This window comes from Polyodon spathula, chromosome 7, assembly GCF_017654505.1.
Source record: "Polyodon spathula isolate WHYD16114869_AA chromosome 7, ASM1765450v1, whole genome shotgun sequence".
NCBI classification, from domain to species: domain Eukaryota; kingdom Metazoa; phylum Chordata; class Actinopteri; order Acipenseriformes; family Polyodontidae; genus Polyodon; species Polyodon spathula.
In genome coordinates, this window is record NC_054540.1 from 59245398 (window position 1) to 59262339 (window position 16942).

The 16942-nt window shown below is 44.6% G+C and overlaps 1 protein-coding gene across 1 annotated transcript; it reads left to right on the forward strand.

The window, feature by feature from the left end:
- The first annotated feature begins 14317 nt into the window (after window positions 1-14317).
- Window positions 14318-16520, forward strand: LOC121317927 (homeobox protein ARX-like). The gene is made up of 4 exons (XM_041254024.1): window positions 14318-14750; window positions 15494-15539; window positions 15817-16109; window positions 16216-16520. Exons 1-4 carry the CDS (start codon window positions 14425-14427, stop codon window positions 16403-16405), a joined length of 855 nt encoding a protein of 284 aa, XP_041109958.1. The 5' UTR covers window positions 14318-14424; the 3' UTR covers window positions 16406-16520.
- Window positions 16521-16942: the final 422 nt, after the last annotated feature.

Here is a 16942-nt window from a genome sequence, read left to right on the forward strand (position 1 = left end):
GCTGTATGGGAGTCTCCCGCTGGCTCTCTTTGGAAAAAAAAAAATTTGGAAGGCAGGGTGACCCATGCAAGGGCACTTCCAAACCTGCTCATGTCAAGGAGGGAGGCTGGCACCCCCCAGGAGCACCGCACTTGCAAACCTGTTCACGTGTCATTTAAGACAGGTTTCTCCTTCTTCCTACTTCCGAAGAGTGCAGATTGTGGAGAAAAACATCATCATTTGTGCTGTATTAAAGCCTAATTAGAATTGAATCTTGAGCCGAAGACCCACTGTGAAACCTTTCGATTCTATAAAAAGGGTTTAATTGAAGAGATGTGGTTAGAGTAGAAAAGCGAGGCGTCTCAGAAAAGCAGCTTGATGGCTCTGCAGGTCACTTCTCTCACTGGCCTTCGTGATTCATCACAGATTGTGTTTATACTGCTTCTCGCATGTCCTGTGAAGAGTCACTGGCTGTTAACAGCCAGTCTGTATTTTCAATTTACGCGCACACACAAGTGTAACTCAATTCCCTTGCTCTAACATGGTTTTTGTGTTTGCAGGTGCCTCCAAAGTGCTTGTGGTTGTAAATGTGGAAAGTGAGTCAAGTGACTTAGTCCAGTATCTTGAGACCTATTGATAAGTGATCTGAATTAAGATTGAATGCCATAATGCGAGACAACAATATTGAATAGTCATTCACCGGGGCCAGGACAGAAGAGTGCAAATGACTGCTTGAATACCCTCCTCCAGAAGAAGGAAACAGACGTGAAATCAGTCACAGGGGAAATTTAACTGGAGTTCATTTCCAAGTGACCCGGCAAGTTTGCAATAATAAACACAGAATGGACCCTTTACCTCTGTCCCGTAGATTACACACTTTCTAATCTATCTGAGGTCTCATCTTCTAAGTTCTTCTACATTAATGTTTTTTTCTTCCCTTTTGGACACCGTTGTGCCCCTCTCGCTTCATTAAGCACTGCAGAATATACGTAGGAACAGCGGATGAGAACTTGAGCGCTGGAGGTCTCTTCTTCTCTCCAGGCTCCGATGGCTTTTACAAACCAGTCTGGCTTCATAGCCTTCCTTTCTGACCTATCAGAACCCTAGAATTCTAACCAACACAGTTGAAGTCCTTGCGATCTCCAGTATTTTCCTGTTTCTTATTGTACACCATTCTCTCACTGCCACACCTGTTGCATACCTGCGTGATACAGTCGATGCACCTCCACACACGAGCCTAGGTATCGCAAGACTTCCCCAGTACTACTGGTTCTGCTGGCTGTCTGGATTCCAGGCTGCTCTTTGAATTTCTCTGTTTTAAGGTGGATTATATTGCCTTGCTCTATTTTTATTTCCTTTCGTTAAGGTGGAATTAGGATTTTGTTTTCTGCCTTCCAGACATGATTCAGTGGATTTGATAATAAACAGCTTAGTCACACTACGCACTAAACTAATAAATGAGCCAGCATGAAAAGTGCATTAACTCACTTAATGCCGGTCATCTATCGAAACACTTTTATTTTTTTATTTTTTTACAAACTTAAGAGTTGTGCAACTCATAGGATGGGCATTTACCTCAATTAAAGAACTGTTTCATATAAAACTGAACAAAGGTAATTTGCAAGGTAATCATTCTGCTATAAAATTGCTACAGTATTATATAAAGTGCTATAGTACTACTATAGTATACTATAGTACTTTTTATCAGCTTACTGTGCATTTTTCCATTTTTAATTTATGCTTTTACTAAAGCTCAATATATGATTTCCTTTTTTTAAGAGAGAGAGAGAGAGAGAGAGAGAGAGAGAGAGAGAGAGAGAGAGAGAGAGAGAGAGAGAGAGAGAGAGACTGCTAGCATGTTAGCCCACTCAGTCAAGACATGAGTAATTTACATGAAAAAAATATCAGGAAAATAACACTCCCTAATCTCAAGTCTTTAAATCTATATTCAATAAGCACAGATCATGTTTTAAAGGCAGGAGGCTGTACAAAGAGCAGGGTTCAACACAGCAAGTATTTTAACAGACAGGCTCAGTCTACCTGCCTTATCAGGGGGTCTGAATTCAGTAACTTTTTGTAGTAGTGCTGGGAGTTTCTCTCAGTGCACAACTTTTCTTGTTTCTCCTGAGGAGTTTAATAAATGTGTTTTTACAGGAAATGGGACGACCTCAAGACACAACACGCTCTCAATAGGGCATAGCAATTTGAATAGAAATGTGTTCCAATTAGAGAACACCCCTTATCATTTTAAGAACTTGACTGTTTTTGTACAAAATCTGCCTCCTGCCACTCTCTGTATTCCAGCCTCAGCTGTGTGGGCAGGTACCCCAGGGCAGAGTCTTCAAATTCCTGAGTCACCAAGTAATCAGAAGAGCTGGAAAGGCATCCTGCGTTTGAGTCGATGTGATTGGATGCTGTGAGTTCCTGCTCTTGGTAGGAACCCATTCAGGCACAATGGAATTATCATTGCATAATAAATATAATGTTCTATTCCATCAGGGTTATGGCCTGTTAATTTGAGCTCCCTGCTGCCCAGAAAATCAAGATGTTATAGCACATAATGGCCCATAATTGTGCATGATCTTCGTGTGGTGCAAAAAGGAGTTTCTTAAAGCTGATGATTAAAGGAGTTTCTATGCAAGTACAACTTTGTAGTTGTACACTAAAGCATGTGTCTGTTTATTAACACTCAGTGTTTTTAAAGTAACTTTTCAATGCACATTTCAACAATATAGTTCAAAACAAACTACTGTTCTTAACACTACCTCACGGTACTAAACTGCAGGAATGTTTCTGACAAGATACCGGTGTTTTTTTTTTTTTAATATATAACTCAATGCATCTCAAGCAATTCAAAGATTAAACTCTGTCTTCATTCTTTTTGCACAATGGTTAAATATAACTTTTTACTTTCACTTTTTAAAAATATAGAATCAGCAAATTGTTGACAGTGTTATGAATTTCAGTTGAATCCAACATTTCTAGTTAGAAAGTAGTCATGAACGATTTTCAATGTGCAAAATAAGTATCTTGTATTAGTGTAATGCGCTGTAACCTTTTATTAACAAAAGAACATTTCAACTATCCCATTGTTAACCATCGTTTTAATAATGTCTAAACAGTAACTACGGCACGTTCTTACACACTAATCTACTGTATTGTGATGTTTTAGTAATCAGAAAAGAGTTTTATAAAATGATTGTAAGCTAAACATACCTGCAACCTTGTCACTGTTTGTGCAGATCAGTGTGTAGCACAGAAGGACCCAACAGCGTTTCTAATAATCACGAGAAGGGAGCAGGATTCCCCAATTTGCTTGAATTTATTTGTATCTCCAAAACACTTTACATTTATCTCTGAACATAATCAAATAACTGCAGCATTAAAATATATGTTTCAATAAAGAACAACTAAGGGGTTCCACTTGACCTCCTTATACATACATACATGCATACATACTGTATTGTATACATACATACATACATACATACTTTACATTACATTTAGTTTCAAGCCCATATGAGTTTAATGGTAGCATTAAATTTTTTTTGAAGCTTTTGCATCAGTGTCGTTTTAATTGCAATTGTTTTTTTGGGGTTTTTTTGCAGGTTTTTAATATCTGTGCCTTGTTATGGTGAACAGTTTGTAAACTCCGTTCAGCAGCAAATGGTATAAAATTAAAAGAGCCACATATTGCCTTCCAGCTAATCTTATCAAGAGCCCAATGACAGAGCTGTTTTGCTGTAATTATTACAGAAAACACTTGCAGTGGAATATGAGCTGGATGTAAGGATAGGGGAGCTGCGTGGGATCAACACCTGGGCTTCATTAATATGCATGACAACCTGCTCCCACTATAAACAATAGGAATCTTGTAAACCATTTAATATAAAAGCTGTCACACAGAGACATTAACTATCTCATTCACAGTTTTTTCATTGAAATTCAGACAGGGAGCTAGCTTCACATTTAAATGACCCAACAGCATGTAAGGAGGGGGCCTCCTCCTCTCACGGATTGGGGCTTGAACTGGAACCACACTGCTCGTCATGGGGGTGGGACGGGGTGATCACACTGCTCATCATGGAGGGGACGGGGGGTGCCCCCTGTCCACTAGTGTGACGAGCAGTACCCCCCCATAGTGGACGAGTAGTCACCCCCCTGCCCCATGCCCACTAGTGAGACGAGTAGTACCCCCCCACTAGTGTGACGAGTAGTGCCCCCCTGTCCCTCCCCCCGCCCACTAGTGTGGGGAGGCGTACCCCCCACTAGTGTGACGAGTAGTACCCCCCCACTAGTGTCACGAGTAGTGATCTCAGTGCCCTGCCCCCTGCCCCCTGCCCACGGTGGGACGGGGTAGTGCCCCCCCCACTAGTGTGACGGGGGGTAGTGATCCCCCCACTAGTGGGACGAGTAGTACCACCCCCCACTAGTGTGACGAGTAGTACCACCCCCCTGTCCCCCCTGCATGGGGGTGTGACGACGTAGTGTCCCCTGATCCCTGTCCTCCCTGCCCCCTGTCCACTAGTGTGACGAGTAGTACCCCCCCATCTAGTCATCACGAGGGGTACCACCCCCCCCTGCCCCCCCTGCCCACTAGTGTGACGAGTAGTGTCCCCTGCCCCCTGTCCTCCCTGCCCCCTGCCCACTAGGGTGTGACGGGGGTACCCCCCCACTAGTGGGACGAGTAGTACCCCCACCTAGTGTGACGAGTAGTACCTCCCACTGCCCCCCATGGGGGGGTGCCCCTACCCACATGGTGTGGACGGGGGGACGAGTAGTACCCCACCCTGCCCCCCACTAATGTGACGAGTAGTACCCCCCATCACTAGTGTGACGAGTAGTACCACCCACTAGTGGGTGATCACGAGTCATGGAGTACCTCCCCTGCCCACTAGTGGGACGAGGTAGTCACACCCCCCCCCACTATGTGTGGACGAGTAGTCACACCCCCACTAGTGTGGGGAGTAGTGCCCCCCCCACTGCCCACTAGTGTGATGAGTAGTACACCCCCTCACTAGTGTGACGAGTTCTGCCCCCCCTACCCACCCTGCCCACTAGTGGGGGGGAGTAGTCACCCCCTCCACTACGGGGGGAGGGTAGTGATCCCCACCCCTCACTAGTGTGACGGTAGTACCCCCCACAGTGTGACGACTAGTGACCCCCCGTCCCCCCTGGACCCCCCACTAGATGTTACTGCTCATCATGGGGGGGGGTGATCACACTGCTCATCATGGGGGGGACAGGGACGGAAGGATCACACTGCTCATCACGAGGGGGTGGAACCACACTCAAGCCTATTCTGTTGATACAGTAGCTGGGGTGCTGGTTTACAGTATAATACCAAATTGGTTTGCATGGGCCCAGTGTTAGTTGATTCTTCTTACACAGGAGTCTATTTGTACTCTTTCTCTGTCTCATAGTTAGATACAGTGTAGTTTCTTTAACAAAGATTAAAAAAACAATGCCCTGCTTGATTATTGAATACCAAGCTGACGCCTGAGCGCAGAGCTGGTGGAGATGTGTGGAGATAGTGACACCTTGTGGTTGCATGACAAATTGCATCCTACTACTGCAACACTTCATAGACCTAGACTCTGCAATGTTGTTTAACTCCTAACGAATCAGCGTCTCATCTCTTCTTAGTTTCCTCAATTCCTAAAAGATTTTTCTACAATTCAAATTGGTGTGGACCAGTTATATCATCCACCCCCTAATGCCCTATTTATTATGCTAATCAACTGCTTTTGAGCTAATACTTAGATGAATGTTCAGTGCAGCTAATGCACCCTCTTCAGCTCCCCAGACAGGCCCTCAATAATTAATGATATCATTTGAGAATGGACTTGTTTCAGTTTTGCTGCGAGCCTGCTTTCCGACACGCTCTGGATTTATTTGATGTGATTAACCCGCAGCGAGTTCAACCCTAACCAGCCAGGATTTGTATGAATAGCCGCTTTAATAGCTCGCTGAATAATAGATGGGGGGAGAGAGGTGGGTCTAATTGTCCAACAACTTTTGTTAACCTCCTGCCTCGCTCAGCCACGAGCGCAGTGCAAGAACCTCATGGCATCGGCTTGGCAGTGCTGTGTGCGCGGTGAGGTTCCCTGCTCTGTAACTACACTGCCGACGAGACTGGCTCTTTCACACAGTGGTTTAGATGCTCTCCTGCAGTGTGCATAGTCACCTTTGCCCTGTTTTTACAGCAAAGCTTAATAAAAGTCTAATAAGTTCCCTGTCAAGCACAGGTGACATGAGATCACTGCACAGGCATGTGCATCGTGGCTACCAAAGTGCTTTGCTGGGGTTCAAACCAGGCAAAGTGCCAGAATTGTCCATGCTAGTGATGTTTACTCCCTGTGTTTAGAGAAAGACCCTCTCCTGGTTCATGCTAGTGATGTTTACTCCCTGTGCTGAGAGAAAGACCCTCTCCTGGTCCATGTTAGTGATGTTTACTCCCTGTGCTGAGAGAAAGACCCTCTTCTGGTCCATGTTAGTGATGTTTACTCCCTGTGCTGAGAGAAAGACCCTCCCCTGGTTCATGCTCGTGATGTTTACTCCCTGCGCTGAGAGAAAGACCCTCTCCTGGTTCATGCTCGTGATGTTTACTCCCTGCGCTGAGAGAAAGACCCTCTCCTGGTTCATGCTAGTGATGTTTACTCCCTGTGTTTAGAGAAAGACCCTCTCCTGGTTCATGCTAGTGATGTTTACTCCCTGTGTTTAGAGAAAGACCCTCTCCTTGTTCATGCTAGTGATGTTTACTCCCTGCGCTGAGAGAAAGGCCCTCCCCTGGTTCATGCTAATGATGTTTACTCCCTGTGCTGAGAGCAAGACCCTCTCCTGGTCCATGTTAGTGATGTTTACTCCCTGTGTTTAGAGAAAGACCCTCTCCTGGTTCATGCTCGTGATGTTTACTCCCTGTGTTTAGAGAAAGACCCTCTCCTGGTTCATGCTCGTGATGTTTACTCCCTGCGCTGAGAGAAAGACCCTCCCCTGGTTCATGCTTGTGATGTTTACTCCCTGTGTTTAGAGAAAGACCCCCTCCTGTTTCATGCTAGTGATGTTTACTCCCTGTGCTGAGAGAAAGACCCTCTCCTGGTTCATGCTCGTGATGTTTACTCCCTGCGCTGAGAGAAAGACCCTCTCCTGGTTCATGCTCGTGATGTTTACTCCCTGTGTTTAGAGAAAGACCCTCTCCTGGTTCATGCTCGTGATGTTTACTCCCTGTGTTTAGAGAAAGACCCTCTCCTGGTTCATGCTCGTGATGTTTACTCCCTGTGTTTAGAGAAAGACCCTCTCCTGGTTCATGCTAGTGATGTTTACTCCCTGCGCTGAGAGAAAGACCCTCTCCTGGTTCATGCTAGTGATGTTTACTCCCTGCGCTGAGAGAAAGACCCTCTCCTGGTTCATGCTCGTGATGTTTACTCCCTGTGTTTAGAGAAAGACCCTCTCCTGGTTCATGCTCGTGATGTTTACTCCCTGTGTTTAGAGAAAGACCCTCTCCTGTTTCATGCTCGTGATGTTTACTCCCTGCGCTGAGAGAAAGACCCTCTCCTGGTTCATGCTCGTGATGTTTACTCCCTGCGCTGAGAGAAAGACCCTCTCCTGGTTCATGCTCGTGATGTTTACTCCCTGTGTTTAGAGAAAGACCCTCTCCTGGTTCATGGTCGTGATGTTTACTCCCTGTGTTTAGAGAAAGACCCTCTCCTGGTTCATGCTAGTGATGTTTACTCCCTGCGCTGAGAGAAAGACCCTCTCCTGGTTCATGTTAGTGATGTTTACTCCCTGTGTTTAGAGAAAGACCCTCTCCTGGTTCATGTTAGTGATGTTTACTCCCTGTGTTTAGAGAAAGACCCTCTCCTGGTTCATGTTAGTGATGTTTACTCCCTGTGTTTAGAGAAAGACCCTCTCCTGGTTCATGCTAGTGATGTTTACTCCCTGCGCTGAGAGAAAGGCCCTCCCCTGGTTCATGCTAGTGAAGTTTACTCCCTGTGCTGAGAGAAAGACTCTCTGCTGGTCCATGTTAGTGATGTTTACTCCCTGTGTTTAGAGAAAGACCCTCTCCTGTTTCATGCTAGTGATGTTTACTCCCTGTGCTGAGAGAAAGACCCTCTCCTGTTTCATGCTAGTGATGTTTACTCCCTGTGTTTAGAGAAACACCCTCTCCTGGTTCATGCTAGTGACGTTTACTTCCTTTGCTGAGAGAAAGACCCTCTCCTGGTTCATGCTAGTGATGTTTACTCCCCATGCTGCGAGAAAGACCCTCTCTTTTCTTTGCAATATTTAAATCTGGAGCTCTCGTACCGATTTGTTTAAACCTGACTGGTCAGTCTCTGTACAGTGGTGTACGACATACACATTTGATCAATTTTTGAACTTGGTTTATTAAGGAGCCGGATGCTGAATTTGTGTCGTCTGCTGTTTCACTGTTTTCTCTTTGATAACAGTGCATCTCAGAAATGTTTGCTGTAAGCATATTCTTCTTTTCCACAGAGGGTTGTGAGCAGCTCCTCCAGTCCCACAGCACAGCACTGCTGCTCATACTTCTACCCTTCATTCCTGACTCCCCGGGGACGGGGCAACGTTCAACAATTCCAAACAGCACGCATCTCATTGATGGGACTGTAAATTGCAACTTGTAAAGGTTTAACAAGAAGAGAGGGAGCCACCTATAGCTGAAATATTGATTTATTGCCCACTGTGGACTGCAGTTTATAAAAAAAAAACTAAAAGTAGGCTATCCATCTGAACTGTGAGAGTGAGTCTGTGTGTGTGTGTGTGTGTGTGTGTGTGTGTGTGTGTGTGTGTGTGTGTGTGTGTGTGTGTGTGTGTGTGTGTGTGTGTGTGTGTGTGTGTGTGTGTGTGTGTGTGTGTGTGTGTGTGTGTGTGTGTGTGTGTGTGTGTGTGTGTGTGTGTGTGTGTGTGTGTGTGTGTGTGTGTGTGTGTGTGTGTGTGTGTGTGTGTGTGTGTGTGTGTGTGTGTGTGTGTGTGTGTGTGTGTGTGTGTGTGTGGTGTGTGTGTGTGTGTGTGTGTGTGTGTGTGTGTGTGTGTGTGTGTGTGTGTGTGTGTGTGTGTGTGTGTGTGTGTGTGTGTGTGTGTGTGTGTGTGTGTGTGTGTGTGTGTGGTGTGTGTGTGTGTGTGTGTGTGTGTGTGTGTGTGTGTGTGTGTGTGTGTGTGTGTGTGTGTGTGTGTGTGTGTGTGTGTGTGTGTGTGTGTGTGTGTGTGTGTGTGTGTGTGTGTGTGTGTGTGTGTGGTGTGTGTGTGTGTGTGTGTGTGTGTGTGTGTGTGTGTGTGTGTGTGTGTGTGTGTGTGTGTGTGTGTGTGTGTGTGTGTGTGTGTGTGTGTGTGTGTGTGTGTGTGTGTGTGTGTGTGTGTGTGTGTGTGTGTGTGTGTGTGTGTGTGTGTGTGTGTGTGTGTGTGTGTGTGTGTGTGTGTGTGTGTGTGTGTGTGTGTGTGTGTGTGTGTGTGTGTGTGTGTGTGTGTGTGTGTGTGTGTGTGTGTGTGTGTGTGTGTGTGTGTGTGTGTGTGTGTGTGTGGTGTGTGTGTGTGTGTGTGTGTGTGTGTGTGTGTGTGTGTGTGTGTGTGTGTGTGTGTGTGTGTGTGTGTGTGTGTGTGTGTGTGTTTGTGTGTGTGTAAAAGGTGGTGCTAGTGAGCAATGGCTGGTAGATATTCAATAAGAGAGGGAACAGTGCTGTACCGTTTTCTCTAACTGTAGCGGCACACAGCGAATGTCTTTAACCACATATTCATCTATTCTCAATGATTTACGTTTCCGAGTCGAAGCCAAAACTGAGCACTAAATAAATTGCATGGCATTTCTATGACAGAGTATAGCATAAATCTGTAATCAATATTTAACTTGGTAAAACATGCACATGAATACTGAATTTGTTTTTGTTAGCAATTTCTTGTTTTCTCTCTCTCCCTCACGTCTCTTATTTTATGCAGCCCGCTGTACCCACACTCCCACACATTCATCAAACTGAGCCGCAGAAAACACAGAGCCGGCCTGAGCCAGTGCAGTCACAAAACCAATACCATCAATTAAAAGAAAACCATTTCCACTGGCAAGTACAGACAGCCTAAGTGCTTAATCTGACAACATATTAATGGCACTAGTCAGGAAAAAGTACAATGGATGCTGATAACCTTTGGACACATGGCAAGCACTGTTAGATATTACTTCTACTTCAGTCCACAGCTCAACACAGACCCTCGCTCTCCAATCAAGTCCTATCACTGTGATAAAGTGAAGACCCGGCCAGTCGGTCTATTAGCTATAATATTGAAAGATGCTGCTGGATCTTCAGCCCACAGCAGAGCACAGACCCTCGCTCTCCAATCAAGTCCTATCACTGTGATAAAATGAAGACCCGGCAAGTCGGTCTATTAGCTATAATAATGAAAGATGCTGCTGGATCTTTTTAAATCACTGTACCATTGCAAACTATTTTAAACAAAAGCTCACCTTGCGCTGGTAGCCAGGAGGCTTAAAACAAGCTGCTATTGATTTCAAACAAGGTGTTGATCTGATTATCAGGAATGGGAAATGATAGACTGCATTCACCAGGCACGGCTTCATTGTATTAATACACCTTCAGGGACAGGTCACATCAATCACCTGGAAGACCACGACCTGGAGTAACGTGGAAGAACCGAAGCCTCGACCCTTAAAGCAACAGTCGTATGGAAGGAGCTGATCAGCTCCTGCAATAATCACAAGCCTCTTTCATAGGAACTTTCTGGCTGGCAGAGAAGACGACGGTTTATGCAGATGTGTTGTAGAAGAGTTCGACTCTGTCAGCCCTGTCTACTCCACATGCATATAGACAGGGAGAGCAGGGACGCTTCTAGAGCATCTAGAGCTGAAACATCCCACTCTGATTTGAATGAGATGCTAATGAGTCCCAGCAGTTAGGATTCCCCAGGCAAGCTCAATGTAAGCTCAAAACATAACGTTTTTGGTTTAATGTATTCAAGCCCAGGGATAACTTGTTCCCTATTCACTCTGAGTAATTAATACACGACCCTGACGTGTTGAACATGAGATTGCGAGTGACGGGAATGTCAGTCACATGGTTTCAGCCCACATTATTGCTATGGACGAAAGATAGGTTTCCACATGTATCATCCGAATGATTTAGAGTCTTTTACATTGTCCACAAATAATGTACAGTTTCCAAAAATCAATACTTCACTTTTGAACACACTAGAACGTCACTGAAATTCTTCATGCAGTAATACTAGCATGACATGTACGCCTCTTTGGCTCAGCTGGTGGGCTCCTATGATATTTTTCATTATTCGCATAGTTACTCTGTATTTACACTGCCAACATTACATTTCAAACGGCAATGTGCAAGAATGTCCACAAGAGGGCGACAAAGGTTAAGATGAGCGTTTTAATTTCTCGAATTCATTTACTTTCTGGAGAGACTGGGGCAGTGAAAAATGTGTTAAATACCTAGAAGTGGCACCAAAACTCAAATCAAATTTGTTGTCTGCTGAAATCTACCAGTTCACGATCCACGAGACTCTAGGAAGCCCTCGCATGTCTGTCTATCCTGAAAGCTTCATCACTTTTATTAGAGCGTGCCAGATGTAGTCCACTCCATTGCCGCAGTTAGACTGGAATGTAGTGCTACACGATGTCCACAAGAGGGCATGGTTTCTGATATTTGCGAACACACCTGTAATATAGAAGTTACAGTTCAGGTGTTCTGTATAAAGGTCGTGTCTTAAATCATTATTATAATATAATAGCTTAAAACTGAAAAGTTTTTTTTTTTTTTTTTTTTTTGTCCTGTAACCCTGGCTAAAACAAGAATGGTTGCTTACTAATATAAGCCTATATAAGCATTTTATTTTGCTAGAGAGAATACACGTAAAATTATTACACTGTGTAACAATTTTTTTTTTTTTTTTTTTTTTTTTTTTTTTTTTTGGTTCCTGGGTAGTAAGTGTTATTTCCTAATCGTTTATGCCTCAAAAGTATAGAAAATGGCTATTATTCCCCACTGTGACCAGGACAGTGATATTTTGAAATTTACCTATTTTCCAGAACATTCCAGATAGATTCAGTGCTGAGTAAACTTGGAGTAACTTCTAGAACTTTCTAGAACTTTCCAGTAATATAAATAGTAGTATAAATACAGGGGCCTTAAGCCCACCAGTTCAGTTTAGTTCCAGCTGCCTAAGTGGATACATATCTGCATTTTTCTGAGATGGCATCAAGAGGCTGCAATGGTGGCATTCCTGATGGGTCTCCAAGGTGGTTTTACCAAGTTTCCCTGCTATCTTTGCCTTTGGGACAGCAGGGACACCAAGGCGCACTACCACAGGCAGGACTGGCCACAGCGGACCGAGTTCTCTGTGGGGAGAAACAACGTCAAGTGGGAGCCACTGGTGGACCCCCAGAAGGTGCTGATGCCACCACTGCACATCAAATTGGGCCTTATGAAACAATTTGTCAGAGCTCTAGATAAGGAGTCGGCAGCCTTCAAGTACCTTCAAGACTTCTTCCCTAAGCTGTCTGAGGCAAAGGTCAAAGCCGGTGTCTTCATCGAACCACAGATAAAGAAGATCCTGGAGTGCAATGAATTCCCCAAGAAGCTCACTAGTAAGGAGAAAGCGGCTTGGAACAGCTTTGTCGCAGTGGTTCGGGGCTTCCTGGGCAATCACAAGGCCGAAAACTATGTGGAGCTGGTTGAGACTCTGGTGAAGAACTACGGCACAATGGGCTGTAGGATGTCCCTCAAAGTCCATATCCTTGATGCTCATCTTGATAAATTCAAGGAGAACATGGGAGCGTACTCGGAGGAGCAAGGCGAGCGCTTCCACCAGGATATACTGGACTTTGAACGTCGCTACCAAGGACAGTATAATGAGAACATGGTGGGAGACTACATTTGGGGGCTGATTCGTGAAAATGGTTTACAGTATAATCGTAAATCCTGAAAAACTACTCACTTCTAAATCTTCTGTAGTCATTTTTGTATTACTTTAGTATAAATACATGTTAATTTGGATTCATATGTTGTTTTTTTCTGACTTTATGTGATGAAAAGACTGTTTTCTCATTGGAAATAGGTAAATTTCAAAATATCACTGTCCTGGTCACAAATCAAAGTTTGTGGGGAATAATAGCCATTTTCTATACTTTTGAGGCATAAACGATTAGGAAATAACACTTACTACCCAGGAACATAAATTGTGTTACATAGTGTTATCAAAACATAGCGTGGGCTTACAACATCTACTGTAAATATAATGCAATACCTGGTTCCTTTGAATAAATATTAAATATCTAAATGCAAACTGCCCTAAAGAATCTGTGTACAAACAGAAGGCTGGACTCTACAGGTTCCCGCTGGCGCTGCGCAGAACAAGCAGAATCGCATTTAGAGCCTTAATTGTGGCTCCAGATATGAATCCTCTCATCAGCTGAAGAAAGAGGAGGAGGATGGTGCATGAAAACACATTGAATGCACATCCAAAACCCTGCCAATACGACACAATATAATAGGCTAATATATACAGCAGATATATTTATTACTGAACCATATAAAACACTAACCCCGTCGTGTTGCGCGGTCTATACGCTGTACTGTGCATGATTACACATTGCCTCCACTCCCCCCACCCCCCCAGCCCGTGTCATCAAATGCTAATCACACAGAAGTACTTTGCATGAGGACCAATGGGAGCTCCAGTCGTGTGTATTTGATGATATTGCTGTGTACACAATTTACTGTCATTAAAAAGTGCCATTGGGGTTGGAACTGAAGAGGGACCAGCAGCGTGGCACTGGAAAGAAGCGGGGCTATGCAGACAGCACGGAGTAGCGACAGATCTAACAGCAGCAACGCTAGCTGCAACAGCGCTGGTGACAGCAAGCCCGGCACATCCAAGAAAGCACCGTCGAGCTTTCCTCTGCTGTCCTCCTACTTCATCGACAGCATCTTGGGAAGCGGCATCGGCAGGGCCAAGGGCGAGGAGAGTCCAGCAGGCGAAGGAGGGACGAGGGTCAGCGAAACGGGTCGGGGTAAGTGAAGACGATGGAACTTAGTGTTAGATGCTGTTTTTTTAAAAAAGTTTGTCTTAAAAACAAAGTTTTTAAAAAAGTAAATCAAAACGGTTACTGCAGTAGTAGGCTATCTGTTAAACACTGCAAATAGGATTTTGTAAAAAAAACTTGACTTGCTTAGACGCATTGTTTTTTTAATGACAGTAGGCTGAACTCGTAAAAGATTATTGATTGTTATGCAAATAAAACAAGTGTTGGTATCGGTATAGAATAATATACTTTTGCTTCCGGAAACAGATACCCTGAACGAAATCACTTCTGTTGAGACAAGGGGCCGCCAGTCAGAAGTGAAGCTGCTGTCCGCTCCACTGGACCCGCTGAAAGAACCCGGCTCGCAGGCAGCGAGTATCATACACGCGATGGAGACACTTTACTCCAATTATATCAAATCCCATCACATCTGCGATCCGGGAAACGTCCCAGCCCAGGAGCATCTGCAGCACGCAAGTACCCGGGGCGAGCGAGAGGTAGAAACGGGTGTGAAAACAGAAGACAAGCCCGGTGAAAGACTGCCGGAGGACGCGAGGAGGGCGCGCCTGGAGCAGAAGTGCGCTTCTCCGGGTCAAGTTGACGGGACCTGCTTGAAAAGAAAGCAGCGCCGGTACAGAACCACATTCACGAACTTCCAGTTAGAGGAGTTGGAGAGAGCGTTCAGGAAATCTCACTACCCAGATGTGTTCTCAAGGTGGGACGGGGTTTTGTTTTTAAAGTAGTGCACTATAGCCCCTGAAACAAACTTCCAGGGACCAAGTAGAAAAATTATGAAATAAGCGATGAAGCATTTTTGCGGAATTAATTTGAAACATTTAAACATGCAAATGAGCATTATTTTTATATTACAGCAAAATGAAATCCGGCAATGGTTGTGTTTGTTAACAGTGTTTGTTGTGGCAGCAGGTGGGGTTAGCACTATAGGAGGAGTCAATGTATTGCGAATATTCTTTCAAGGGTCTTGTCATAACTGACACTGTATCATCTGACAATAGATAATATATATATATATATATATATATATATATATATATATATATATATATTATATTATAAATATATATCCACCTGAAATATATAATATAACTAGCAATAGCAGTGTTATATACATTCCCAGGAAAGTGTATTTTATCTCACACTTTATTGCAGAGGTCTCCTGGTGCAGTTTAAATCAAGGCAGTACACATGTATTCTTCACTGGAGAATTAGACTGAATGAAATACTCATCTAAACTAAATTGTGGGCTGCTTTAAGTGCGTTTTATAACACGTTTTAGTAAATGCATTTAGTTCCTGCTTTGAAACCCTGTTCAGGACTGCAGTGGTTTTATACAAATATGTTTTGTAAAACTTTAGACACTGTAATAGAAAGCCCTTGAGATATAAATCCTGTGTTTGTAGGTCCCTGAATAAACAGGCACTGCTTCTGTATCCACAGGGAAGAAGTAGCATTGCGTCTTGATTTAACAGAAGCCCGTGTGCAGGTAAGTGTCCTCTCTGACAGCCTCTTCACCTTAACCAGAGGAACAGCACGGTTCCATGTCTTTTGAAGACACTATTCTATATGTGCAGCGTGCAAGTCATTTGTAAGTCCCTACTTCCAGTTAGTGAAGGGCATTGTGACGTCTGTACTGCATGCAGAAACGCAGCCCCCCCTGACTTGCAGTCTGTAGCTGCTTATGTTCACCTGTCCCAGTGCTTGATGGAATGATGTTAATGGTGTTTCCACACCAGAAAGTAACTGAAGTGTTTTGCCTGCAGGTTTGGTTTCAGAACCGCAGAGCTAAATGGCGGAAGAGTGAAAAGGCTGCCGTTCTCAGTAACGATCCCAGCTTAGCCATGGCGAGCCCCCTTAGTGTGTATCTGGACCTTCCCCTGAACCAGCCCTTGTCTCTGGACCTCGCTTGGAGATCCACCCATATCCCGGTACTCGAGCTCCCCCCCTCCCCCACGGCTCCAGTCTTTACCCCCACTGCTGTGGGAAACCTGGGCCTCGGAGCGCTGACCTGGGCCTCCTTCCTGAGACATCCTCTCCTCAACCCACATTTCAACAGGTAGTCAAAGTCATAGTCATAGCAGCAGTATAAATCTTTTTTTTTATTAAATTGTCTTCTTACAATCTAAAGCAGTGAAATGCGTTTTTTTTTCCCACCACCTCAGATTCTTCACAGCAGTAAGCCCTCTGATGGGCACGCCCTCACTGCTCATGAAATCCCCCGGACAGTCCTTCCAGCCCGCTTCCCTTGTCATGAAGGACCCCATGACCAGTGAAAGAAAAACCTCCAGCATTGCGGAGCTGAGACTACAAGCGAAGGAGCACTCTGCACACATGCCACCGCAAGATACCTAGCCATCAGAGACTACTGTGTTGTGCCTGGAGAACCCTGACAAACGCTACCCTGCCCAAGCAATGGCATGTGTGAAGCAGCAGCCCAGGGGAAGGCAGGTGGGTTCTGTTACTTGCATCGCCACCATGTTTGATTTCACCATGACTCCTAACTCATGCACAGTGCGGTGTGTATGCTGTGTGCTGCGCACAAGGACTTTGCACAAAAAGTACTTTTCAAGAGATGGTTCGGCAGAGGGCTTTCCCTGCTGCTCGGATTTGTTATGCATAGGGTTACACCTTTGTAGCCCTGTATTGAGGAGTCTTAGTTAAAAGCCCATGTCCTTTGTGTTCCAGCTCTTTATTAGAATAATAACCAGCTCTTATCCTCTACCTCCTCCCTAGTTTCATCCCAATGCATCTTTTATTAAAGTGGAACCAAAACCTACAGGGCTGGTCCAGGAAAAACAGGGTAAACTGATTTACTGAACTGTGACATTTACTATTAAATGCATCCCATGTTGCTGTGCAGCCTGCACAACCAGACAGCTATCTAGCAAT